The 26,183-nt window shown below is 31.3% G+C and overlaps 5 protein-coding genes across 24 annotated transcripts; 2 read left to right on the top strand and 3 right to left on the bottom strand.

Moving 5' to 3' along the window:
• The first annotated feature begins 37 nt into the window (after positions 1-37).
• On the top strand, positions 38-6,528 carry Rilpl (Rab interacting lysosomal protein like). Of its 2 annotated transcripts, XM_011061348.2 has the most exons (7): positions 38-179; positions 380-730; positions 839-983; positions 1,115-1,242; positions 1,485-1,855; positions 1,931-2,029; positions 2,105-6,528. In XM_011061348.2, the coding sequence occupies exons 2-7, from the start codon at positions 419-421 to the stop codon at positions 2,226-2,228; spliced, it is 1,179 nt and encodes a 392-aa protein (XP_011059650.1). In that variant the 5' UTR covers positions 38-179; positions 380-418; the 3' UTR covers positions 2,229-6,528. The 2 variants fall into 2 exon arrangements, with proteins under 2 accessions (XP_011059650.1, XP_011059651.1); XM_011061349.2 differs by lacking the exon at positions 38-179 and having other exon boundaries at positions 213-730; positions 839-959.
• Positions 6,227-11,374, bottom strand: pasha (microprocessor complex subunit partner of drosha). 11 transcript variants are annotated; one of them, XM_011059998.2, is made up of 7 exons: positions 11,065-11,374; positions 8,952-9,434; positions 8,458-8,541; positions 7,992-8,376; positions 7,652-7,920; positions 7,100-7,536; positions 6,227-7,019 (listed from the first exon to the last, which is right to left on the bottom strand). In XM_011059998.2, exons 2-7 carry the CDS (start codon positions 9,394-9,396, stop codon positions 6,687-6,689), a joined length of 1,953 nt encoding a protein of 650 aa, XP_011058300.1. In that variant the 5' UTR covers positions 9,397-9,434; positions 11,065-11,374; the 3' UTR covers positions 6,227-6,686. The 11 variants fall into 11 exon arrangements, with proteins under 11 accessions (XP_011058300.1, XP_011058301.1, XP_087264908.1 ...); XM_011059999.2 differs by having other exon boundaries at positions 8,952-9,423; XM_087408782.1 differs by having other exon boundaries at positions 8,952-9,423; positions 11,078-11,374.
• Positions 11,375-12,510: 1,136 nt separating this feature from the next.
• On the bottom strand, positions 12,511-20,456 carry LOC105148327 (uncharacterized). 9 transcript variants are annotated; one of them, XM_011059992.2, is made up of 9 exons: positions 19,864-20,456; positions 18,138-18,315; positions 17,862-18,050; positions 15,610-15,846; positions 15,143-15,379; positions 13,477-13,905; positions 13,219-13,384; positions 12,804-12,889; positions 12,511-12,729 (listed from the first exon to the last, which is right to left on the bottom strand). In XM_011059992.2, the coding sequence occupies exons 2-9, from the start codon at positions 18,235-18,237 to the stop codon at positions 12,674-12,676; spliced, it is 1,500 nt and encodes a 499-aa protein (XP_011058294.1). In that variant the 5' UTR covers positions 18,238-18,315; positions 19,864-20,456; the 3' UTR covers positions 12,511-12,673. The 9 variants fall into 9 exon arrangements, with proteins under 9 accessions (XP_011058294.1, XP_087264915.1, XP_011058293.1 ...); XM_087408789.1 differs by having other exon boundaries at positions 17,862-18,315; positions 19,864-19,954; positions 20,009-20,456; XM_011059991.2 differs by having other exon boundaries at positions 17,862-18,315; positions 20,009-20,456.
• A 528-nt stretch (positions 20,457-20,984) lies between these two features.
• On the top strand, positions 20,985-21,904 carry Tim8 (translocase of inner membrane 8). Its single transcript, XM_011060005.2, has 2 exons — positions 20,985-21,242; positions 21,536-21,904. The coding sequence occupies exons 1-2, from the start codon at positions 21,129-21,131 to the stop codon at positions 21,704-21,706; spliced, it is 285 nt and encodes a 94-aa protein (XP_011058307.2). The 5' UTR covers positions 20,985-21,128; the 3' UTR covers positions 21,707-21,904.
• Positions 21,905-21,951: 47 nt separating this feature from the next.
• Ufsp2 (UFM1 specific peptidase 2) lies at positions 21,952-25,519 on the bottom strand. The gene is made up of 10 exons (XM_011059989.2): positions 24,928-25,519; positions 24,453-24,671; positions 24,150-24,377; positions 23,906-24,073; positions 23,727-23,820; positions 23,389-23,637; positions 23,063-23,200; positions 22,853-22,979; positions 22,511-22,764; positions 21,952-22,402 (listed from the first exon to the last, which is right to left on the bottom strand). The coding sequence occupies exons 1-10, from the start codon at positions 24,964-24,966 to the stop codon at positions 22,191-22,193; spliced, it is 1,728 nt and encodes a 575-aa protein (XP_011058291.1). The 5' UTR covers positions 24,967-25,519; the 3' UTR covers positions 21,952-22,190.
• Positions 25,520-26,183: the final 664 nt, after the last annotated feature.

The raw sequence follows: 26,183 nt of genomic DNA, 5'->3' as shown, positions 1-26,183 counted from the left end.
CGTTTTGATAGAATTGCTATGACATCACCGGAGTCCGTTGCACTTCCCGGGCTGATATTCGATCTAAGAAACGACGAGTGCATAATGCGAACGTCCGTCGATGCGTGATTGCGGATTCTGTCGTTTTGACAATTAACGCCACACCTAAGTCACGCAATTTATTTATCACAAACCTACAGGCACGTATATATATCTGTGGCGTACGCACTAGAATATTTCGTGTAGCTTGGCTGTGATTATCTGTAACTTTGTTCTGTATGTATGCGATTCTCCATCGGAGATCGCACAATCAAGTGTATAGAAACATTAGAAACGTAGAAAGACGATAATCTTCGGGCGAAACGTCTTTATGAGATCTCCTTCTCCTAACATTCAGCAGATTTACGCGTAGAGCGTGCTGCGGCAAAAAGTTGTATTCATGCCGTTTTGTCTGAGAGGTAACGCAACTTGCAAAATGGAAGAATATTCTGTTGCATCTGATGTGTCAGTAGTGGACGTGTACGATATTGCATCGGAGATAGGGAAGGAATGCGAGAAGCTCATAGATCTGTTTGGGGTGGAGTCGGTGACCAATTTAATGCCAAAGGTGATAAACGCTTTAGAGCTACTTGAGAATCTTGCTACTAAGAATGAGCGTGAAAATACTATGGTGCAAGAGCTGAGTGCTAAGATTTCTCAGCTTGAGAGCGATAAGATTGGAAAGGCTGAAGATAGGCAACGATTTGAAAAGGTAGCTAATAGTTTAACTTTTATACAACAATCTCAATACGATTTATAATTCATGATCGTATATTTGATATCACAGTTATGTATTGTTAACTTTAATTGATTCTTTTAGGAATTGGAACAAATTGAGGAACACTGGAGACAAGAATCACGCGATTTAGTAGCAATGGTTACTAGATTACAAGAAGAAAACAGACGATTAGCCGAATCTCTACATGAATCACGTAGTGATAGTCAGTACAGCAGTAAACAAACAAGTACTAACACCAATTAACCAGTCACTAATCCAGTAATTATTAAAAGGTTCTGTTAAACGTACAGACATACGTTTGACAGAACATTGTATATATTAACAAAACAATGAAATAACTGTTTCATTAATTTTTAGCTATCACAGCTAGTCAGGAGGTTGATATAGCAGTTCTACAACATTTGAGGTCTATGATAGATAAACAACGAGAGCAGATCCGTGCTAGAGATCGAGAATTGTCACAAAAAACCGCAGAAATTGAAAATGTAAATTGGTATTTATATATACATATGCACAATTCGATGATTTTTTTTAATAGACATAAGATATGAATATTTTTAATATAAATATACATGTCTTATATGTCTATTATATATTTCCAAGTACTTTAAAATTATTAAAGATTTAAAGAGAAAATTTCGTTTTAAAATTATGTCTTAACATGAAAATTCATATGATTTTATTATAAGTTGTACATAATAAAAATAATATAACGTGTTGTACATAGTTGAGTGCACAAGTGGAGAAACTTACCGTACTGGGACGGGAATTGAAACGTAAACAACGACAAGCGCAAATGCAAGCTCGAGGTTTAGTAGAAGAAAGAGCTGACTTTTTAGCACAACTGCAGGATCAGAATCGGGAACTTATAAATCTTCGGGGACGGCTTGGCATGGCTAAGAAAGAAAATGAGGATTTGAGTAAATTACAAGGCTGTCCTGATTTGACGAACAAAGCAATTTATGACCTGGATGATCCTGATAGGCCCAGATTCACGACTGCCGAACTAAAAGAAATTTTACACGAGCGAAATGAATTGAAAGCAAGAGTTTCGGATCTCGAAGACGAACTAGAATTATATAGACCAAAACCTGAAATGTAAATCATTGAATAATAAATAATATATAAATTATTTGCCATATAAAATATTCATATAATTTCATGTTGTTTCAGTCCTGAGGATGACAAAGATGCACCCGTGCAGGGGCCGCTTCCTTATGAACCAGATGATGCACCATGGAAAAAATCCTCTGAATCTGGAATTCGTAAATTGTATGTGTTTATTATTTTCGTTTCTTCATATTTGTGTGTAACATGTATCTAAAGCGTTTTAAAATTTTATTTTAGCTTCCGAAAAATATTCTCTGAGTCTAGCAGCAGCTTTCTCGGAGGTAGTAGTCCCAGACGAAGTCTTTCTAGTCTTTCAAAAATGGCTCTATCTGGTAACAGTACCTGTGATACATCTATATAATGCTTTTTTAAAAATGCGTTGGATAATTTTAAGTAATTAGAACTTGTCGAGGACGACAACCAAGGATGACGTGGCTTAGGACTAGACTTTTTATTTACGTAACCACATTCTCTGACTGCTCGATATACATACAATTTTACATTAGATATTTTAATGTAGAGATAGCAATTCCTGTAAGAAAGATAGTTGATATTGTTGAGACCTGGTTCATAATAGATAGATGTGCATGCAATGAGTGAATAGAGGAAATATTAGATTTGTATAAACCTATAATACAACAGAAGAAACCTGTATGCATGTACATAATTGTATAGAAGTAAAAAAAAAGACAATGTGTATTTAGCTGCACGACCTTAGTACATCATAACATTTCTCATTTTTTCCGTTTACTCCCCTTTAGATGTTGAATTCATTGAAATTAATAGATACGTAGGATATTCGTAATGTATGTAAGAAAAAGATAGTGATCAAATAGAAAAAAATATTCCAGTTTTTTCAAACTTACTAAGTGCGTGTAGTTTTAAATGTACATTGATGAGGTTCTAATTGTGTCTAATGTGAAACAGGTCTCGTTTTTCTATATATATATATATAAATTTATTCTAGATATAATTGTGAGTTGATAACATTCGGTTTCAACACAATCATTCTGAAACGCCCCTATATTAAATTAGAAAGAAAGAAAGTAAGAAATTTATTACGAAAAATATTAGCTCAGCCAAGATTCGAACCTCTCAACTTTCCGGGAAGAGTGTTGTCTCAATGGTCGAGCTGGGTAAGACATTCTTCCCGGAAAGTTAAGAGGTTCGAATCCTGGCTGAGGTAATATTTTTCGCAATAAATTTCTTACTTTTTTTCTTTCTTTCTTTCTTTTTAATTTAATTTAAAAGGAATTAGTAGCGTTTCAGAATGATTATGTTGAAACCGAATGTTATCGGCTCGCAATTATATCTGGAATAAATTGATTTAATAAAAAAATATATAATGTATTATTTGTAACATCCAAAATTTGACCGATTTTAGTTTTCTTTATCGTATTCGATGTATTCATATACGGTCGTGCTTAAAATTCTTAATATGTGTATGCACGCGCGCGCGCCACACACACACACACACACACACACACGCACACACGCACACATGCAGATACCAAAGTATTTAATCATTGTTTGCTAAACTTCAAAAAGTGATTTATATATCTTATAATAATTATCTTTTAATAATTTTCTTTATTCCATCAATTATCTATATCTGAATTAATCTATTCTAACCTTGCACTTAAACGCAATTTTTATAATAAACTCTACATTAGACAGACCTAGCGTTTATATCTTATTTTTATTATTTTTTTAACTTTATTAATTTATTTTATTTTAACATAAATATATGAGTGTATCAAAATGCATTTATGATTAAAACACATGTTTGAATTTGTACATCATTTTTTATTTTTTGTATATTGTAACATATCTGTATTAAATTCTTTTATCTCATTTATAATTGTCTGCGAATATGATATTGAATCGAATATATTTCGCAATCTGTACCATGTGTTAATATAAAAATGAATGAATTTTTTTCCATGTTACAATTGTAAATATACTCATAAAACACAAGTTGATTTAACTGTATATTCATTTCAATATATGGTACGTTCATATGAAAATATTATTTTTTTTCGTATATATATATATATATATATATATATGTACACACGCACGCGCGCGCGCACACACACACACACACACACACACACACACACACACACACACACACACACACACACACACACACACACACACCTTTGTGTGTCTTTTGCTCGAACCACCTCCGTAGAAGTCTCGTTTTTTTGTTATTAAATTGGACAATTTGATAATCAAGTTTCGAGAAGTATTGGACATCTAATAGTTTTGATCATTAACTCATGTATCAGAACATTCTTTCTTTAATGCGATTTCCTCCAAATAATTTTGTTTTGCGTTATTAGTTATACTGATGAGGACTTTCGGGCCTCATCAGTATACTTATTAACGCAAAATAAAATTATTCGGAGAAATTCGCATTAAAGAAACGTATACGCGTGTACTTACTTGCTTAATAAATAATTTGTAATTTACACTTGAACATCTTGTGTCGGTATTACTTATTGTTACATTTAATCACTTTTATTTCAGTTTATTTCAGTTATTAATTTTGATTATATATGTGTGTGTGTGTGTGTGTGTGTGTGTGTGTGTGTGTGTGTGTTCAAATAACTGAAAAAATAGTAAAGTGGATATATATCGCTAAGAGTATCTAATAGCGAATTCGATTGGACGCACTCAGTGCGCATTAAAGCTGTTGTACGTAAAATAACGTGAAGATATGTTTATAAATAAACATAGAAATCGATTAAATCATCAAATACTCAAGTACAATATATTTTATTGTACTATTAGATAAAATATGTATTTTATAATTCGAAATATTTGCATTTCATTTTTATATTCAAATTACAAGTCAGTGTACAACAGCTTTAATATGCATCAGTGCGTACTAATTCTTCCAATCGAATTGGCCATAAATTACAATTAATAGGTAATAAAAAAGTTTTCTCTCAATGACATATAACAAAAAAAATTATATAAAAAATTTGCGAATGTTAAAAAATTTCCATTACAGAGGATTTGTTGCAACTTATGTTATATATATTAAGATTAGCTGTTTATATATAAATGCAAAACAACTGTATTAAGTGTAGTGCCTATTTCAGTATTATTTATCAACACTGAAACGATTTATTAAAGTTTCCCAGTAGTAAAACGAGAAAGTTCAATAGAACGAATTATATAATACGAATTGTAATAAACAAGATGTAGAAATTTTTGCACCTATGGCGATATCATTATGAACTATGCTCATGATAGATGAAACACTTTTGATTCATTTTATAAAATCCAAGATATTACATTAATAAAGAGAAAATTATTCTCGTTTTGTTAAAAATATTTTATAATGTAATGGAACTTAACATGCATATCAATTTCATCCACTTTATATCAGATAATATATTTAAAAAAATGTTTTATGAGTATATCTTTTAAATATAAATTGAATTTCTAATAGTTTTATTTTAATTCTACATACAGCGATAGAAAAAAAATTTGTTTATATTAGTATATACATTTTTAGATTTTTATACTAGCAAAATAGCCAAGGAAGCAACGAATTAAATTTTTTGAAGAATAAAAGTGTTAATCTTCTTGGAATAAATAAGATTGAAATTTGTATATTTATTGCTTCCATGACTATATAATAAATTTTCATTGACCAATGCGATAATTTAGAAAATTGTTGAATATCTTTATATAACATGAATATATAAATATGCAGGTTTATCCCTTTCCATACATATTCATTATAGCATTCTATATGATTTTAAACTTTCCATACATATTCATTATAGCATTCTATATGATTTTAAACTAATCTTAGACGTAAGATCAGAGATAAAAAAAAAGATGACATGGATGTGAAACAAGAATTACAATATTGTCCATGATATAATGTAAGTAGATTAAAAATTTAGTGGAGTGTAAAAAATAAATAGTATCTTTCTGGAAAAATGTATCACAACTTAGTATATAATAATTTGCTCATATAAGATTATATTTTATTTCGACAAAATTTGATTCAAAAGAACTGGTTTTAATCTTTTAATGTTTAGCTGATTAATAAAATAAAAATATAATCTCTATTATATTTTATTAAGTTTAAGTTGTATTCATGTTTACATCATATTTTAAGCTAAGTATAAAACCTGTTTTTTTTTACAGTCAATAATATACAATATTTATATCATATTAAATTCATGTACATGAACAAATTATTATATGATTTTTCTAAAGTATAATACTTAATTCAAATTCCGCAGAAATAATTTGATATTTGTTACAATGGAAAATTGAAAATTGAGGTCATTCTTTCATGGAATAGAATAAAAATGTCCATCAGTAGCATTAGGCGTCGTATATATCATTAACATTTATTGAATGTGTTTTTGAATATAAACATGTCTATATTTATATGTTATAATTATTTACAATAAAATCAAACTCCTCTATTATGTGACTTCTCTTATGTGACTTTTATGTTTATCAAAACTGCTATTATTGCTGGTTAGTGTGATGAATGTCAGATAGAGAATAATAATTTTTATAATACTTTTCACATGTACCATTAGAATAAAAGTGCGATTTGAAGAAAAATTCCAGAATAGAAAAATATTGTACAATTTCAAAATAAAAAGATTTTCCACTAATCAATTAAAAATATTTCATCAACTTAAAAATAGTTTATATTTTATATTTTAATAAGATGTAAAAGTATATTTATACAAAAATCATAAAAGCATTGGCGAGAAAATAATTTCTAAAAGGCAATAGTCTATAATTTAAGCTATATGTTAACTATTTTTTTTTACAAATCTACATTATTAAGATTAGCTGCAGATCCTGTTGGTAAATCTGGTGGTACAAACTTACCAATAGGTTGTATTGCTTCGCGTTGTTCAGCTAATCTTCGCATCTCTTGTCTAAGTTTACCTAAAATAGCATGATTTGGCTGATTAACGGCAGCTTTACCCTGCAAAAGGGTAATCTCTTGTTCCAATTGTTTTTTTTCCTTAAAGGATTTTACACTTCGCGATCCATAGAGACGCAATAAAGATCCCCAAGACTGTATATGTGGATGTATAAGTTGTAATATCGCTTGTGCTGCTCGTTGTTTACCATCTTTTTTATTACGACAAACCTGCAATTATATTCAACTAAGATTAATTTTTATTTAAAATTAAAAATTCTATTTATAAGTAGGAAACAGTTTATACATACAACAGTAGCTTCATGTTTTCCAACTTTCATTGTAAATTCATTTCGTTGATGTTTCAATGTGTTTACTGAATAATTAATGTGCATATCTCCTAAACCATAATTTCTTTGAAGACAAGTTATTAAAATAGCATGTGGGGAAGGTTCCGTAGTTTTTGCACAAAATTCTGCAACACGAGGATCCGTAATGGCTATTTCGTCGAAGAATGAAAGGTCTGCATCGGAATTTCCTCTAGATGCTTTTATCGTACGACTATCATTATTCGATCCACTATCCCCACTGTTTTCACCGGAAATTTTATCTTTCATTTGAGGAATCAAAATTTCAAGGGTTTTTCGGGCTGCATTGGCTTTTGCTTGTTTCTTGCTGCTGCCGAATCCGCTTCCATATTCCATATCATTGATACAAACTACTGCGGAATAAGGTGTTGCAGCGTTTTCTATTAATTAAATGCATTAATTATTTCAGTGATAAAAAACAATGATGGATATTAAACATGTTTCATGTTTCATATGTTATTATTATATACCGAAAATGCTAAATAATATGATTACCTAATTCTTTAAATTTGTACGTTGGCTGTTTCTTTAACGCGTGTTGTACATATTCATGAAGAATACAAACATAACTTTTGCCTGATGGATTCATTATCCAGTGTTTTGCAGGTCTCTGTCCATTATCGTCCACAATATGCGAACTGCCACTTCCACTAGAACTACTGACTGGAAAAGTTATCAATTTTGTACCATCCGGTAAAGTTGGACGCTCAAGTTGTTTACGATGTTTTTTAATTTTCGTAAATTTCCGACGCGCTGACCAAGATCTACGACAGAAAAGTTAATCAATGCAAAACAAATTTCATGATGATACAATCATCTTATTTTTTATACTTACTGAAATCTCATTACTTTAATAGATTTAAAACGAAACAAAGACTGACAATAATTTCTTAGCTGCTCGCTATCTAATGAATGTGCTGCGCGATTTTCTTGTATAGTTTCAATTTTTGCGCTAGGAAGACTACAAGCTTCAGTGTTTGGTGTGCGCTCTATCTCCTTTCTTCGTTCTTCTTCCTCTTCTGTTAATGCTCTTTTATACTGAAGACAAGGAATGGCGCTGACAGGAACTTCATGCTTTCTAACGCTTCCTGGACCAAGAAAATATGGTTTTGCTAATGTACAAACTCTACTTTGTTTATGAAGGTATAATGGCATTCCACTGTTATGTGTCACTTGTACCCATCCTTCAGGTAAAACATCAAAATGATTATGTCCAATTTCTAAAAGAACAACAAACGTAATATATAAATATTAGAAATAATTATACATCACCTCTCTTGTAATATTTTATATTAATATACCATCTAAAACAAGTTTTTCTTTTTCTTCATAGGGCAAACGATCCTTTTTATCTTTTCTTCTCCCTTTAAATTCTTCTGGTAAACCTAATACAATAAAATTTAACTAAAATAAGAACAATAACAAGTGGAAAATTGACTAATATGTGAACAGCACAAATAAGTGAAGAAGTAAAGGCCAAATAACCTTACTTGGTTTCTTATTCTCTTTGCAGCAGAAAATATTTAATCTGATCTTGAAAGCGTAAAGTTAAAAATCTTGAATTGTAGTTCTTGAAAAAATATGGAATTCACGCATCTTATATGTAGATAATTAAAAGTAATATGCGGGTAAATTGTATCAATATATAAAACATACAGCAGATTTTTTACATAAGAATAAAAAGAATAAACAAAAATAGAATAAACGAAAATCTTTTAGATTGTTTTTTTTTTATTATAAAATATAGTTATACCTTTTGTGTGGAAATGTAAGATATAAGAAAATATAAATGTACCTTCTTCTAGCATCGCTTCAATTTCTTCATCTGGCACATCAGAATCCATACTTTCATCTGTATCTGAATCTTCATCAGAACCATCATTCTGTTCTGGATGGCGATCTAGATCATCCAATACGTCAAATTGCCGTAAATCTTCATTATGTTGTGAATCTTCATTATGTTGCGAATCTTCCTGACATAAGCCATTGTGTAAAGCATCTTTATTGTCAAGACATGTAGTTTCTTCGTCCGTGATATCATAATTACTATTGTCAGTGCCAGTTGATCTAGTATCAGGCTCTAATTTGATTGATTGTTTATGCGATGCTTCCCAATTCTGATTTTCACATTTCATGCTAGAGACTGTTCCGCCACCACAAATGTTTTGATTTTGATTATTTGCATTATCTTCTGAAGCCATACCTTCCATAACCACTGTCTGTGTTATTTCAATTTCCATTTTTTTGCGTTGTGTCACAAGTAGTATCTGTTAAAATACTATAAAAGTGCGAACAAGGAGCTCAGATATTCAGCTGACAAAATTGGTACAAAATTACATAAATAACAGCAGAATATTCATCCCTATCTTGTACCATGATCTTCTACTACTATTATTTGTTCACCAGATAAAGCCTTATACAGTATTGACCTTTTTTATCATATTATACATGATACAGTAATTATTGCATCGTATGCAAATTAACAATCGGATACAGCTAATAATAATAATAAACATTAGTAACTTAAATCCAAGGTCCATACAAAACAATCCGTGGATTAATATATATTAAGCGCGTTGTATGGCCACACCACTTCCACCAATGAGGCCAAAGTCCAATCAATTTAAAACCACAAATGGCAATGAAAATTGGACATTTGCATTAGTGTTAGCAGTTTGGGGCCTATTATATATCCATGAGAGTATATTATACAAATAAACTGTTATATTATTGGATTTTGTAGATGGCTGAGAATTCCATCGCATTATTTAAACTCCAGAGCTAGACAGGAACAACATTGAGAGATTGAGGCTGTTACTAGCTGGAGTTCTGCGACGATATTAATTAAACAACTGTATACTTGGCTGATCCTTGGCTTGGTAGACTAGCGCACGCTTGAGAATTCCGTTTACCGAATAGGATGTGACAATAAAAACAGAAACTTTAAATGTGTAAGATACATAAATTTGTGTAAAAATTGTTGGCCATATTACTTACAGAATGCTACATGGGGATGATACTTTTAGGATGCGTTCCATTTGATGCTCGCAATGCTTATGGAATTATTTCATTCTTGTTATTTATTGAATGTTAAACAAGGAGAAATAATGCGAGTGTTGTGAGCGTTAAATGGAACTATCCTTAATTTTCCAACGACCTATTACTAACACGAATAAGAATATTGAATAATTATGAAGAAAACAGGCTCACTCATTGATTTCGATGAAATTAGGCTTATTCGACGCGTTTTTGCACAAAATGAACGAATCTGGCAGAAAAAAATTGCTCTGCTCCACGAACCGTGATATTAAGCAATAAAGTGGACGACTATTCAGGTTAGGAAATCTGTCACAGCTATGCAATAGTGCAATGTGAGCATGGAAAGTGTATGTATGGAGATGGAGATAGTACATTCCGTCCCCCTTCCCTTCCCCCTAACCCCATTCTATGGGGAGGGTTTCACCACTCCGAAAAGAAACCTAATTAACCCCACATTTTGGTACAAGATGGATTTTGTTTTGCGTAATAAATTGTAAATCTATAAGATTTCACATAACTTTACAATTTTTCATGCAAAGTGACATTCCTCTCACACCAATATATGGGGTGGGCGGAACGTACTGTCCCCATACATACACTTTTCATGCTCACATTGCTCACTATTGCATGGCTGTGACAGATTTTCTAACCTGAATAGTTAACTTTAACGCTTAATATTTTGGTTCGCGGAGCAGAGCGACACTTTTTTTCTGTCAGATTCGTTTATTTCGTGCAAAAATACGTCGAATGAACTTAATTTCATCAAAATCGATGAGTGAGCCCGTCTCCTTCGTAATAACCGAATGTTAATTAAATTAATGCATCTGGCCTACAAAATACAATAAAACTGGCCTAAATACAATACATACGCGATCGTGTTACATTTAATTCCCGATTTGAAAAGGAAGATCTTCCTTTGTTGCTCACAATACCTTGTTAGATACCTAACGACACGAAACGTACATACGCTGCTTACCTACTATTAAATTTTATACACTTTCACGATTACATGAATTACGATCTACGCGCGTATGTACAAGTCACTTTTTACAACTGTTGCTGTTTATACTATGATATTGTAAAAAAAATCAAAAAGAGTTTACATAAAGAACACAGACATCCAACTTCGAAGAAAAATGGAAAAGAACTGTTCAGATCATGGTGATCGAATGATTTAGGGAGCGTTTACATTAGCCGTAACCATATGCCGCAATCTGTAAAAATTGACCAATCACCTTTGACTATTTCCTTCTTACTATCTAATGAGAAGGGAAATATCTGACTATGATTAGTCAATTCTTATAGATTACGGCATACTATTACGGCTAATATAAATGCTCCCTTATGAATTAAGCAGAGCTACTATCCTGATAGGCGTGAGTGTATTATATTTCCTAGATTCCTCAAATCGTGTCATCATAGGACGCGTTCGAGTCGACAAAGCCTGCTTGCTGAGCAAATAAATATGATTGGTTGTTACCTATAGATCCAGACATTCAATCGCTTGGCTAACAGCTTGTCCGACTTGAAAACGCCCATTTGGCTACATTTAAGGAGAGTTTATATTGGCCGTAACCGTATATGCCGTAATCTGTAAAAATTAACCTCTATTAAATCATCTTCTATAAAATCATTTCCTTCTTATCGTCAAATGAAAGGAGAACTTGACTGTGATTAATCAATTCTTACAGATTATGGCCAATACAAACGCTTTACACGCATTCTAAGCCACAATAAGCCACTAGTCAGAAGTTAGAAGCTGGAAATTGACCAATCACAGTCGTCAATTTCCACCTTCTAACTTCTGATTTATGATTAATGGCTTATTGTAGAATAACCATTAAGCCTAGTCTAATTCAATAGCCGTAAGCGTAATTATAAGTAGTGTAGTAAGAATTGACCAATCACAGTCAAATATTCTCCTCACATTCGACTCAATTGGTTAATTCTTACAACTACAATCACTTACAATAACGTTTACGACTATTGTAATCGGATTTAATAACATCCGTAGTTATGAAATTGGCCAATTACAATCGTTCCATTCTTTTGAGGAACAGTTATGATTGGTCAATTTCATAACTACGGATGTTATTAAACCCGATTAGTAAAGAGAGACTTCATGCTGGAAATGTTTTCGTGTTCTCGTGTTCTGCAAAAACTGGAGTCACTTATGTAGAATTGCAAATTACATTTTACAAAAATTTATTTTTTGAATTTATATAAAATTGCAAAACTTATTAAAAAAACTGTTTAAAAATTAAAAAACTTAAAATTAAAATTCTCAGCAAATACATATATAAATAGAATATAGATACATCATTATAGCAACATTTATTGTAATATTTTTACAATATAGCAGGAATGTTACAATATAATAATGTTGCAATAGTTATTATATTCTGTGTTTACTGGATTATTCATAAAATTAGTTATGTTTGAGTTTATTCGTGTTTAGTGTCGAAAATTTTGAATAGATTATGTATAATCTCGTTTCGTGCATCTTTGTCTTCGATTCTTCGTAGTTCTGTTTTCTGTAAAAATTAAAGTATACAATTGTATTCTTGTTTTATGCATTGAAATATCTATAAGGTACTTGATAAATTACTGGCACATCTGTCGGTTGAATTGTTGTCATCGTTCACTGTCCTATCCGTTGTTAGAGTTTTAGTATCCGCTGCGTTCGTTATCGTACTGTGTGACAAAAGATATCATGTAATATTAGTAATATTGTGGATATATTGTCAAAATATTCCACAAATATTTGTACTATAAATTTTTGCGGAATTTAGGCTATCGTCCAGCTTGACGCTACAAATCATTTTTTGATTGGTCAGTTAATAAAATTCTTTCTTCCGATTGATTAATCAAATATTTCGAAGCATTTGTAGTGTCAAGCAAACCTGCACCTTTAATATTGTAGCAATAATATTTATATAACATTACTTATATATTGATATATTATATTATTGCCATATTGCAAAATTATGAAAATATTGCATACTGTGTGATGTATTACGTACAAGCTTTGTAGTTGAACATCTGATATAAATTTCATGCTCTCATAATGGACCCACGGACTACAGATCGTAGATTTACTCGGCAACATCTTCTTTCTATAATGATGTACCCTGAAGGAATCACAGAGAGATCTCCACATCTTCTTGAGCTTCTTGGTTGACCCTTCTTCTATAGAAAAAAAAACATACAATTAATATTAATTAAAATGTATAATTAATATCAAAGAATGATGTGTCATATAATGTAAAAGAAATTAGTACTATTAAGTTTTATGGAAACTTCTTCCCATAGTCTCTCTCTCTTTTCGATTCTGCGCTTTTCAGGTGGAAGTTTGAAATTCCAAAGAGGAGGCCTCTTTCGAATTTCTGAGATAAGATGCTCCCTCAGACGAATTTTATCAGTCCAGGCGCTACTTTGAGCATCTTCATCGTAATTGCAATTGTCGACCACCATCTGCTCGGACTTATCGGTCATCATTTGCTCGGACTTGTCGGCCACCATCTGCTCGGACTTATCGGCCACCACCTGCTCGGACTTGTCGGTTATCATCTGCTTAGACTTGTCGGCCATTACCTGCTCGGACTTGTCGGCCACCACTTGTTCGGACTTGTTGGCCACTACTTGCTCGGACTTGTCGGCCACCACCTGCTCGGACTTGTCCAAATTTCTGGATTGAATGTTATCGTCATCTGTAAATAGGAATAAGGATAACAGTTAAATAAAATTTTAATTTGCACTCAATTTTCTACTTTTTATTATGGTAATTATTTAGAATAGGGTCTTCATCTCCAATTTTGATAAAATTAGGCTTATTCAACGCGTTTTTGCATAAAACAAAAGAATTTGTAAGAAAAAACATTAGGTCGGTTTCGCGAACCAAGATATTAAGCGTTAAAGTTCACTATTAAGATTAGTAATCTGTCATATAGCGACGAGATATAGCGACACGACTGGACACGTCTATCTGTCTATACGCCGCAGTCATGCACAACATGTAAATGAGGTTACAATAATGAGTACTTTTTGCTTCAATTACACAAATTCTTTTCTTTAAAAACACATTCTCTGTTTTAAAAGCAAATTCTCTGCTTTATAAAAACACATTCTATACTTTAAAAATATAAATTATTTTCTATATAATTTTTGTTTTTACAGTAAAAAATTTGTATTGAAAGCAGAGAACTTATGTTACAAATTATCTGTTGTGAAAATAAAAATTATTGTAGAAAATAATTTGTATTCTTAAAACAGAGAATGTGTTTTTGAAGAAAAGAATTTGTGTAATTTGTAATTGAAAGTTTTAGTTTAACACTTGGCTCTCAGATTCATTAACATTAATTATGAAGTGAAATGAAGATAATTGAGAGCAATCATAGTTGATTTTAGTATATATCTATTAACATATATTATTACATAAATGTAATTATTTTATACATAGTTTTTTGGTTATCACTGCGTATGAACGTTTCGACTATTTAAGCCATTTTCAGCGCATCCAAGAGTAAATTGAAATGAATTCTTGGTGATTTTGAATTGATTGTACAATTTGAACATTGAGAAAGAACTCCTTAATCAACTACGAAACTGTTAAGATCGAACCAAAGTAAAGATTTGTCGACAAAAAAATTGATGAATTAAAAATAACATTCATTTTTAAATTATAAAATTCGTTAGAAATGGTTTCTTGTACAGTGTCAAAAATTCAAATGAACTTTGTTTTTATCTGATCACAGTATTTATCATTGGTAAAGGCCCGAGCTTTTTTCAAAAGAAAGTCCTTCGAGTATTCGTATTTTTCCGCCGGAGCGGATGGAGCTTGAGTCAGAAATTCGTCAGCAGAGATCTGTAATTCGTGTGACAAATCGTCCAACTGCTCTTTCTTTAGCTTCAATTTGTAGTGGAACTGCCTGGAACGTATCACTTTACCTTCAATCGTAATACAAACTGGAAAATGGTCGCTGGCCTGTGGGTTCGAATCAGTTTGTGAATCGGCGATCGGCGCTAGATTTGGAGAAGCCAAGACCAGATCCGGCGGTTGTATAAGTGTGGGAGCATCCTTGTTTAAGATTACCAAGTCACTTCTGTCATTTTCGCTGCATATAATCTGGCCGACTTTATTCGTGTAATCACAATACCAGAACGTGGGATGCGCGTTCACATTTCCTACGATAAGAATAGTCAAAAGTGTTGCCAAAATATTTATTTATCATTGGCAAAGACCCGAACTTTTTCCAAAAGAAAGTCCTTCAAGTATTCGTATTTTTCCGTCAGAGCGGATGGAGTTTGAGCCAGAAATTCATTAACAAAGATCTGTAGTTTGTGCGACAAGTCGTCCAACTATTCTTTCTTTAGTTTCAATTTGTAGTGGAACTGTCTGGAATGTGTCACTTTACCTCCGATCGTAGTACAGACTGGAAAATGGTTGCCCTGTGAGTCCGAATTAGTTTGTGGGTCAGCAATCAGCGCCAGATTTGGAGAGGCCAAGACCAGATTCGGCGGTTGCATAAGCGTGGGAGCGTCCTTGTTTAAGATTATCAAGTTGCTTCTGTCAATTTCGTTACATAGAATCGGGCCGACTTTATCGGTATAGTTACAATACCAGAACGTGTTCTGGTGAGCATTCATGTCTCCTACGATAAGAATATGATTAAAAGTGTTGCCAAAGTCAAATAAAGACTTATATACTTGAAAAGGTGTTGGTGTATCTATAGATGTTAATGATTGCAAATGAAGATGATAATAAATTGAGTTTTACTTCTTGTATTTCCCATGTAGAATGTAGGAAAGGAGAAAGGTCCAAGGGATCATAGCATAAATTTTTGTTTAAGGATAGCCACGCCCCTATCACCTTTACTTGCTATGTTCTTTCTAAATTGAATGTGACTAGAAGTGCCGAACTTATTGTCCTGTTTAAGGAGTGTTTCTTGTAGGCATATGATGTCATGTTGTATGCTAGTAGGGTCTGGATCTAAAGTAGATTGCTGAGTAGCCCTCGACAATTCCACTGTAATATGGAAAATGTCTTAGCTGACCTATTCATAATAATCGTCTCTGTTTCGGTAAGAAGCGTAAAATTGCGAGTTGGGAGGACTAATCAGGTCCCCATTGACATCGGAGTAATAATTTGTAGACGCTGAAGTGGACGTAAATGACCCAATGAACAGATTAACCAGTTGTGTTACGAACAACCCTAAGTTGTTGTGCCTGCCTTGATCGGCCAGAAGTTCTTCTAAAAATGAGACGAGGTTATTTAAGAGTGAAGACAAAGATTTGGTGCTGTTATCAAAGCGTGAGTTAGAAGGGGTAGGGGAAGGAGAGGAGGGGGCGCGGACGTAGGTGCGCCCGAAAAACTCTGCTCGAATTGCTGGGATGATGGTTCAAAAGTAGGCGCGGGTGTTCGGTTCTGTAAAGCAACGTCTGCTCCGGACAGTGAAGGCATTCTGCCGTTAGGGCAATTAAGATTCAAAGCATGGGTGCGGGCGAAATTGTTCTGGGCTTTTGTTACAGTCTCGTGATCTCTTTGAGCCTTCTGTAATTGGATCATTTTTGATGAGTGATTTCTCGAAAGCGTTGTATAAGTGGCACCTTTATGAGATGCCTTACAAGGAGAATTGATTATTTATGATTTTAGAGCATCAGCATAGGAAATAGCAGAAGGCTCCATTGGGCGTGCAAAGGAAAAACGGCATTCAGGTACGCAGTTGTGGGGCATGAATGAGTAATTAGACAGGAAGATGACCTAAACAACATAAAATCGACTAAAAGTAGACTATGAATTGACTGGATAAGTCAAGAGTTGACTTCAAAGTCAGCTCGAGTGTCGACTAATAGTTAACGAATGTCTAAAAAAAAAGTTGATTAATAGTCGACATTCTAAGTCGACTGAAAGTAGACTGGAAGAATCAAAAGTCGACTTTTTAATCAAACCTGAATGTCGACTAATAGTCTACAAATGTCTCGAAAATAATCGACTATTATTAATCCAGCTAACTAAAATTGACAAGTTTGACATTGTCGAATAGTCAACTTCGATGTGGTTAATGTTCCACTTCTTCGTTAAGTTATTGGGCATTGATGACTGAAAGATATCTTATAGTTATCAATGCCCAATAAGAAACATTAACCATCCAGATTGACTATTTGATAACTTATTGTCAATTTTGGCTGAGAGGTCTTATTATAATAAATTTTATTTTCCAGAGAAGCACAATATATTTATGTAAACTCTTAATATCATATAAAACACTATAATCAGTTATACAGAAATGAACATTTTCAAAAATTTTATATAATAAATATTTTAATACAATTACAGGTCCACAAAAAAAGTACCCTGGGGTGCTGGGGTGGAGATTCAGCTATTTTTATGTATTTTGAGTCGCTAAATACGAATTTGACATCAAAATAAGATCATCTAGGGTAAATCTAGAGCGAAAAAATGATTTTTTCCCATATTTTCCCATTTTTGATCCATTTTTTCGCTCTAGATTTACCCTGAATGGTCCTATTTCTACTCTTTTATATATTTTATATAACATATATTTTATTTCGTAACATTTAAAATAATGATAATCTCACAAATTAATTTTCGATCATCAATTTGCTACAATTAGAGCGTTTTTCAAACTATAATGAAAATTAGTACCTCCGGTGGCAGAAATCTCGACAGGATTAAACGTAGGTGTTCCTAACAACGTTCTTGCATCCTTCGGTAGATCGGCATGTCCACAAATGCGCAATTGGTTCAAGAGTTCGGACATAGCATCGTGTGAAATGTTATGTTTCAATTTCCATGAATATAACCAGGTCAAAAGCTCTTGATTTTTGTACATATCTTTGGGAAAGTTTCCTCTGTGCTCATTTTCAGAATTTTCTTGGACATAGGACATTGAAACATCATCACTGAATCCATGATCATTACCGTCTAAGTTATCAGCAGTAGTAGTAGACTGGTGAAAATTGGAGACCAACTGTACATTAATACGATCGCTAGCTGCAATAATCTTCGGAGAATATGCCATTGCTGTCTGTTCCCTCTTGTACGCTTGCAGTAGGCGATTTTATTGCCTTTTTGTCAAATCACGAAAATATTTCCGCATCTGTTTTAATGTTATTATTATCAGTAATGATGAAAACTTCAAATAAAAATGATTGACAGTTACATCGACCGATATTATAATGTTATTTTTCGTACTTTAATTTAATTAATTATTTCAATGGATTTATATGCTTCTTAACTAATTTTAATTTTTGTAGGATATATTGGAAGATCCAGATGTATTAAATAAATTCCTGGAGCAACATTAAACATACAAACATACATGATTGACATCATATCTAAGAAAGTAATGAAATATAAGCTGTATATTATTTTCTCTTCTCTTTCGCTCAAGACAAAACAGCTCTAACAAATAATTAAAGTTAAGACAAATCTAATTACAATGAACATAAAGATCAAACTTTTTTTTTATTGTTAATGTATTATTAGAAAATAATTTTTTATTCTGTAAGATTAAGTATGATAAGAAAAGTACAGCCTCTAATTTTATATTATACAATCAAACGTATTTTAATATGTTTGCTATTTTTGTCAGTTACAAATCTGAAACTTATTGAATTAACGTACAACAAAATAATTAAATATAAACTGTACATTATATTAATTTCAAATTTTTATACCATTGTACTACCTTCCAACTTTCACTCGCAAAGATATAACAACTCTGACAAAAATGGCAAAAATTGAAAATATTTATTATTATAATAAATTACATACATCATTCAAATTAAAACAATTAAAGTAAATTAAAAGGACTAAGAGCATGGATAAGATGTTAATTGTTAATATTTAATAAACGTCCCAGACAAAAAAATGTCTAAAAAGGTCATAAGACGTATTTTTTGTGTCTAAAAGATGTCTTATGTTATAATTTTAAATTTTGTGTTGTTATAATCTGAAATACATTTAAGTAAATGTTACGATACTAATGAGGTCATTTTCAATATAACAAAAATAAATAATACAAAGTAACATCCTAATAATTTTAAATTTTTAATGTTACATTCTAACTTTATAAAATTTATGCCAATCGTATAATAATATTAAATTTTCTATTTATGATAATACAAAACAAAGTATATCGGCGTAATTATTCATTAAAAACGTAGTCAGACAGTATAAATATTTTAGTCATATTGGTGCCAAAACGTGCCTCATGTAATTTCGTAAACAAAATGAATAGAACTTGATCAATGCACGATTCTTATACTTTTGAATATTAGAATTGACGTTAAGAAAAACTCGATCCATGTTAAGATGTGCTATTGCTTGTAATTACAATCCTTTGATCATATTTTATATAAAACAATGCTGTAGATTTAAAATGACAATTAGACAACTAAGTTAGTCATCTTTTGAAAGTTCAGTAGTATAGTGACATTGTTGAATCTCTCTTTAAAGCATTGTTGATCGAAACGTTTGCTTAAATGTATTTGAAATTATAACATTTATTAAATATTAACAAATAACATTTTGCCTATGCTCTTAACCCTTTAATTTACTTTAATTGAATATATTTGATTATATCAAATTAGAAGCTATTTTTTTCATAACTTATATCAAATTCGTAAATGCACATGCACCTTACCTAAAATATACATGCATATACAACATCGAATAGGCCTGTTTTTTTTAGCTGAACTTTTGCACCAGTTCATCTTTCTTCCTCTTCTTTCCTCCTGAAGAGAAGAAAGGCCTAATATGTACACAAAATATCATTTCTTGCGACTTACTTTGACGAATTAACTGTTCATGAAACTTCGAACTTTCTACAAGAGTTATATTGCACTGATTGAAATTTCGGAACCTCGGATGGCTCAGATCATCAGAGATGGAAGCTTCAGACACACACATCATATCACACACACATCACACACACCAACACACAAAACTCATATGGATGTTCGTATGGATGCGTTCTCTTAGGCATCGGATTATAGACTATAATCGCTTCTTTTACATTTCTTTTTTTTCTTTTACATGTTCCAATTTTCGCCTTCTAGAAGTTACGCTTCGGTTATTCTTCCATTACATCTGATTTACGCTCCAATTTTTATTTTCATAAGGACTTAATATATAATATTTTCGACTTTATTTCATAACAGTATAGTTCTTTTAATTTCAGGTCAAAGCATGTCCATTTTCACAATGTAGATTAACTTTAATCTCGGTTCAACTTCTTTATCTTTTTCTAGTTCTAATGCATGGTCTACAATAGGCAGTAGCAGTAGTGGATTAAAGAATAGGCGTAGAAATCAACCAATCATAGTCGAATGTGAGGAGAATAATCAATTATGATTGGTCGATTTCTACGCTTATTCCTTAATCCACTATTGCTACTGTTCATTGTAGACTATGCATAAAGATTAGAAAAAGAGGAAGAGTAAATTGAATCTAGATTAAAGTTAATCTACATTGGTAAAAATGGGCATAAGCGTCTTATCGATGATTGACGCTATCGTTAATTAGCGACAGCCAATGATAGGATAATCCTGAAAGAAAGCGCGGCTCTTATTGGCTGTTATTAGTTATCGTACTACATGTGACACGATTATATCAACCAAATATCAATTTATCATTTCCAGCCTTGAAAAGTAGATGATGTACCCTAAGAAAAGTGGATGTTGGTATGTAGTTTACATCCACTTTGTTAGAGGGCAGTAGTGCGCAGCAACATTTTGAGGTTACAGATTTTGGCCCGTCATGTCCTCTCTCAGATTTTTCTGCTTCCATCATGGTCTCTAGCGTTGATCAGCATTGATGAAACCGGGCCTTGAGTACTACGTTTGAAACTTAGGAGTCTATATTTACACAATAAGATTTTGCAAATTGACTTCATTGCAATTTTGAAACATGTCAGATCTATTTGACAACAGTTCCTATTCTGACAAGGACAATAAAGGAATCGATCCCGAATTAGCAGAGCTTCTAATGGTCGAGAAGCAAAAAGCGCAATTCAATGCACAGGTGAAACATTTTAAAAGATAAACTTTTATTAAAATGAATCTGAACTGCTTTCCTAAATTGGTTCAACATTATTTTACACATAGCATGCGTTTCGTTTTATGCTTAATGTTTGCAAGTATCATTTGTTTTGTTTAATATTTGATAGACAATAAGGATGAACCGATGTTTATAGCATGTAGATGGAAAAAACGGAACGCACTCATTATTCTTAAGAAATGCTTGCCAATCTACTTAGAAAAAAATTTTTACTTATTATTTGCAAAAGTTTCATGAAAATTTTTAAATTTGCTTAGATTCACGAGTTCAATGATTTTTGTTGGGACAAATGCGTTGATAAGCCAGGAAGTAAATTGGATGGCCGTACAGAAACATGCATAAACAATTGCGTCGATAGATTTATAGATGTTTCCCTCTTTGTTACAAATCGTTTTGCACAGTTAATACAAAACTCTATAGGAAAGTAAAACTTGCAAAGTGTACCATTAAGATGTTATATATATATATATATATATATATATATATATATATATATATATATATATATAAGATGAATATTATATATCAATAGCAACAGAAGATTTATAATCAGATATTAAATCTCGATATCATATTCTTAATATTTATGAATGTACAATAAAATTATATATTGTAACAATAAGAAAGTACTTTTCAATATCACATGCCCAATAAATATTCACTCATTCACAAGTTTATTACAAGCATCTTAATTAAATTTATTTTTATTTAGAAATAAAAGTATATGTTGATCCTCCTCTGTGGCATATATTGCACAAGTAAAATAAAAATGTTATAAACATTGCAGTGATGCAATACATTGTAAAAATTATTCTATATATATGTGCATTTATAATGTGTGAATATATAACAGAATTTTATTTTGATTATATTTAGAAAAATTAAATTCTGTACAATGCAGTGTATTTAATATCAGAAGGCTATAGGTCTTTGTGGAAGGCACATATTGTAAAATGCATCCTTTTTCCAAAAATCTTTCGTTTTCCAGCCACACCAGCCCTTATTTATTATGGTAGGTAAGTGTTCTCCTCCTGTGTAGTGTGGATCTAAAATCAAGAATTTTCCCTCTCCAGAATGTTCATCGTAGCTAACTCCTAGAATTGTATGAGCTAATACTCCTCCACCTATAAAACAAAAAAAAAACATACAGAAAGTTAATATTTAATATTTCAATATTTTAGATGCTTAATTTTAATTGTTTATAGAAATAAAGAAATATAATTAAAACTTACCAATCATAATGGGTGTACCCTGTGTATCAAAATGATTTGCAAGTTGTGAAATTAAGGTTAACATCTCTTCTCCACTTGATGCACAAAGTATCTTGACATCTATATTAAGGAAAGTCTGCAGTACAAAACTTACTTCAGTTGAACCAATCCATTGTTTACTATCAAGAAAATCAAAAGATTTATCGCCTATATCAATTAAACATTGTTGTATTTTGCGATGAGATGGTATAGGTACTTCACTATAACCCTGTAATCTATAGCAGATTGCAATTTATTCATACGTACATATATTACAGAATACAATATTTCCACATTGCATAATATCTGGTTATCTTTTATTACCTGTACCACGAAATGATGGTTTGGAGAGATCTATAAGCACATCCCCATCCATTATCATCAAAATTATCTTGCATATAATGATGATATGAATACAAACCATCCACAATACTGAATTTTCCTGTAATACCTAATTAAGACAATAAAATATTACAATAATTGATAAATATTGATAAATTTGAAAGTATATAAATGAACTTTTATTTAAAATACCTTTATTTAAAAGAGCCTGATGAGGATTTATAAGTACTTCATTTGCCTGTGTGTCAAATTTGACAGCATTTCCTCGTCGAAAATGGGGTCTAGTCAAATCTAATGCTAAAGCCTTGTGTAAAGCCTTACGATATTCCACTGAAATTATACTGGTCTGTATAAAAGCAAATAGATGACACATATTACTATGATAACAAATTCGGTAATTATGTAATGACGATACAGGATATATGAATGATACAAATTCCAATAGTAATAGAATTTATTGCATGATTGATAAATAAATCAAGTAATAAACAATAAGTAATCAAGATACAAGATCTTACTTGTGGTATCATTAGTAGAATTGCCAGGATATGCTACTGTAAATAAATGTCCACAACTCTGAGGTTTAAAATGCATGATTTCAGATAGTTGTGTATCTTCAGACTGATTTTCTTGTTGCATTTCAATTAATCTAATATTTCGGCAAGTCGATTCCACTAAAATCGCGTGCAATTCAGCTGATTTCACATTCAAATTCACCAATGATAATGCATCAATGTGTAAATTGCATTCTAAACTGTTGAAGGATTCTAAAACATAACAAATATAATATATGATCAATTAGAAATTATGTATTGATATAAATTAAATAAATAAAATATTTTTCTGTAGTACTCACTTTTGATGTGTTGCAAAACAGGAGCATATCTAACAGATTCTTCAGAATTTTTCTCGCTTGACATCTTTAATAACATGTTTGCATGTATAACTTTCTGAAAATGAACAAAATAAGTAAAAATATTCTGATATAATTTATGTTTAGAATAGTATATATGAATTTTAGCTAAAGGCACATACCACAGGTCCAGTATTATAATTTACATTACTTGAGCCAGTTGAAAATTTCTCCTGGTCTTTGGACACAGATAAAATATCTTTTAACATTATATCTTTTAAATTGTCATCAGTTCTGAAGAGGTATGCATCATTCAAAGGAAAACGTATTCCTATTTTTCCAGATGCAATCTATAATGTAAAATTATATGATACATACAAGACAAAAAATGTGATGTAAAAATGTTAATCAAAAGAAAAATCTTACATTTTTTCGTGATTCCTGCAAAGCTTCTAATATATTCCCATCCTGAGCAATCAATGGTAGAGTCGCTTGTAATCTAATATATACAAATTGTTGAGAAAGATCATCTTCGCTAATAATACTAAGATTATTTATAGCTTCTAATTTTTGATGGACATAAAAATATGCTTGTATATCCAACGTATTGCGTGAATATTTTAAAAGTAGTGGATTATCTGTAATATCAATGTCCTAAACAAACAAATGTAATATAAGAATGAATGGAATAAAATAGATAAATAAACAATAAATCTAATTTGTAATTACCTTGAAAACATCAGTATTTATTTCTTCACATTCACCAATATGTAATACACCACAGAAATATATATCTGCAGGTAAATTCAACTGCAGTGCTGTATAATCTGTTAGATTGTTGTCTTCACTATTACATGAACTTATACTGAATGTTAAAACTAAGAGAGTATCATTGTACATAATACCATAAAGATAGCCAGTCGTTGCGGTTTCTAAGTTTTCTAATCGCTAAAAGTATTATTTTATTTAAATATTAAACACATACATTAGCATTACTAATATATTTTATCTGTTAAATATATAGAAACATAGCATTGTTTTATATATAAATAATAAATTTAGAAAACAAAGAGGATATATTATCCGCAAAATACTGTTCCTTGCAAGAAATATATTGTGCAAGTGATCATAAAAACTTGAGAAAAAAAAATGAAATTATGTTTTCATTGTCATTATTAATATAAATATGCTTGATTACATTTACCTGCAGAATGTTGGACAAAATCTGCAATTGCGGTGCCATCGTGTCGTGTTGAAATCAGAAAATCTTACACGATCAAAGATGCTTCGTGCTGCCAGCAAGAACAATCACCATATGGTGATAACAGGAAATCACAATTGAATTGAATTTTCAAACATAAGCCTAGATTGGGAGGTTAAATTCGTCTTCGTTGATAAATCTCGCAATAAACGCATAGCAAACTGTTCGATCCGACTAAATCAAATAGTACTTAATCACTTGTCGAGGATAAGGGTATAAAAGGGAACACTCTCCTTTACATTTCGAATCTACATTTTCATCAATTCACCTGCAAAAATTCTGTTCGTACCAACAACGCGTTCGAGCACTTAATCTGACCTAATTCGAAATGATTTTATGTACGATTTAGTGGAAAGTCGTTTTATGCAGATATATTTTTAAGAATGATAGGAAAGAAACATCTTCCTTTTTTAATGACAAAAATATGATGGGAATCACGTAAAAGCAATTTGCATATCAATAAAAATTGCATATCAATAAAAAAACACTTGTGTAAAAGACTGCTTTCATGTTTGAAAATGGCTACTTGAGCAACTTCCGGATCGAACGCGTCACTGACGTCGCTGTATTTATAATATTTTATTTATGATATTTATAGCTATGGGCTAAAAGAAGAACTGATAATTTAACTTAAGAACTTTCAGTTTGATAGCTTTAAACGTTCACAAGAAAGACATTTAAGTAATGTAATGCAAATATTTAAATAAATTAAAATATACTTGAATTTTTTTAAAGTTATCAAAGTCAGAAATGTATTCCGATGAGATAATAATAAAAGTTTGAATTATTTTTGAAATTTCTAACATTCTTGAGTCTTGAGAAAACATCATAGTAGAAAAAATACCACAATATAATTCAATAACAGATAGTAACTATTAAGATATGTTTTTTTCGAAATATTTAAAGAATCATTATCTAATTATCTTTACGTTATTATCGGAATACACTTCAAAAAGAGATGGCGCATATTGGAATCTTTTGAAAAAATGATTAAAGTTGTTAGATTTTTTGATAAAAATATAGTATATATATAACTTAAAACGCGTGTCTTTCGAAATTTTCAAAAAAATAGTAATCTTATCAACTGATATATTCTGATAGAAGATTATCGAAATTTCAATTTGACCTAGTTTACATCATGCACTTGATACGGATATTAACTAGTAACTTTCTATTGAACAATTCTAATTTCAGCGATA

This window comes from Acromyrmex echinatior, chromosome 8, assembly GCF_024713525.1.
Source record: "Acromyrmex echinatior isolate Ae372 chromosome 8, ASM2471352v2, whole genome shotgun sequence".
Classification (NCBI taxonomy): domain Eukaryota; kingdom Metazoa; phylum Arthropoda; class Insecta; order Hymenoptera; family Formicidae; genus Acromyrmex; species Acromyrmex echinatior.
This window is presented reverse-complemented; position numbering and strand designations above follow the sequence as displayed.

What these genes read in the sequence shown, in the direction of transcription:
- Ufsp2 (XM_011059989.2), bottom strand. Translation starts at nt 24,966, where the DNA reads ATGGCACCGCAATTGCAGATTTTGTCCAACATTCTGCAG. An exon ending in TAAATACTGATGTTTTCAAG is followed by an intron (nt 24,378 to 24,452) that starts GTAATTACAAAT and finishes TTGTTTGTTTAG; the next exon opens with GACATTGATATTACAGATAA. An exon ending in TGTTTTGCAACACATCAAAA is followed by an intron (nt 23,638 to 23,726) that starts GTGAGTACTACA and finishes GTTATGTTTTAG; the next exon opens with AATCCTTCAACAGTTTAGAA.
- Tim8 (XM_011060005.2), top strand. Translation starts at nt 21,129, where the DNA reads ATGTCAGATCTATTTGACAACAGTTCCTATTCTGACAAGGACAATAAA. An exon ending in AAGCGCAATTCAATGCACAG is followed by an intron (nt 21,243 to 21,535) that starts GTGAAACATTTT and finishes AAATTTGCTTAG; the next exon opens with ATTCACGAGTTCAATGATTT.
- pasha (XM_011059998.2), bottom strand. Translation starts at nt 9,396, where the DNA reads ATGGAAATTGAAATAACACAGACAGTGGTTATGGAAGGTATGGCTTCA. An exon ending in AGAAAAACTTGTTTTAGATG is followed by an intron (nt 8,377 to 8,457) that starts GTATATTAATAT and finishes TTGTTCTTTTAG; the next exon opens with AAATTGGACATAATCATTTT. An exon ending in ATTAAAGTAATGAGATTTCA is followed by an intron (nt 7,921 to 7,991) that starts GTAAGTATAAAA and finishes TTTCTGTCGTAG; the next exon opens with ATCTTGGTCAGCGCGTCGGA.
- LOC105148327 (XM_087408789.1), bottom strand. Translation starts at nt 18,237, where the DNA reads ATGGCATATTCTCCGAAGATTATTGCAGCTAGCGATCGTATTAATGTA. An exon ending in AGTTTGTATTACGATTGAAG is followed by an intron (nt 13,906 to 15,142) that starts GTAAAGTGATAC and finishes TCCTATTTACAG; the next exon opens with ATGACGATAACATTCAATCC. An exon ending in TTCAACCGACAGATGTGCCA is followed by an intron (nt 12,730 to 12,803) that starts GTAATTTATCAA and finishes TAATTTTTACAG; the next exon opens with AAAACAGAACTACGAAGAAT.
- Rilpl (XM_011061348.2), top strand. Translation starts at nt 419, where the DNA reads ATGCCGTTTTGTCTGAGAGGTAACGCAACTTGCAAAATGGAAGAATAT. An exon ending in ATAGGCAACGATTTGAAAAG is followed by an intron (nt 731 to 838) that starts GTAGCTAATAGT and finishes TGATTCTTTTAG; the next exon opens with GAATTGGAACAAATTGAGGA. An exon ending in TATAGACCAAAACCTGAAAT is followed by an intron (nt 1,856 to 1,930) that starts GTAAATCATTGA and finishes ATGTTGTTTCAG; the next exon opens with TCCTGAGGATGACAAAGATG.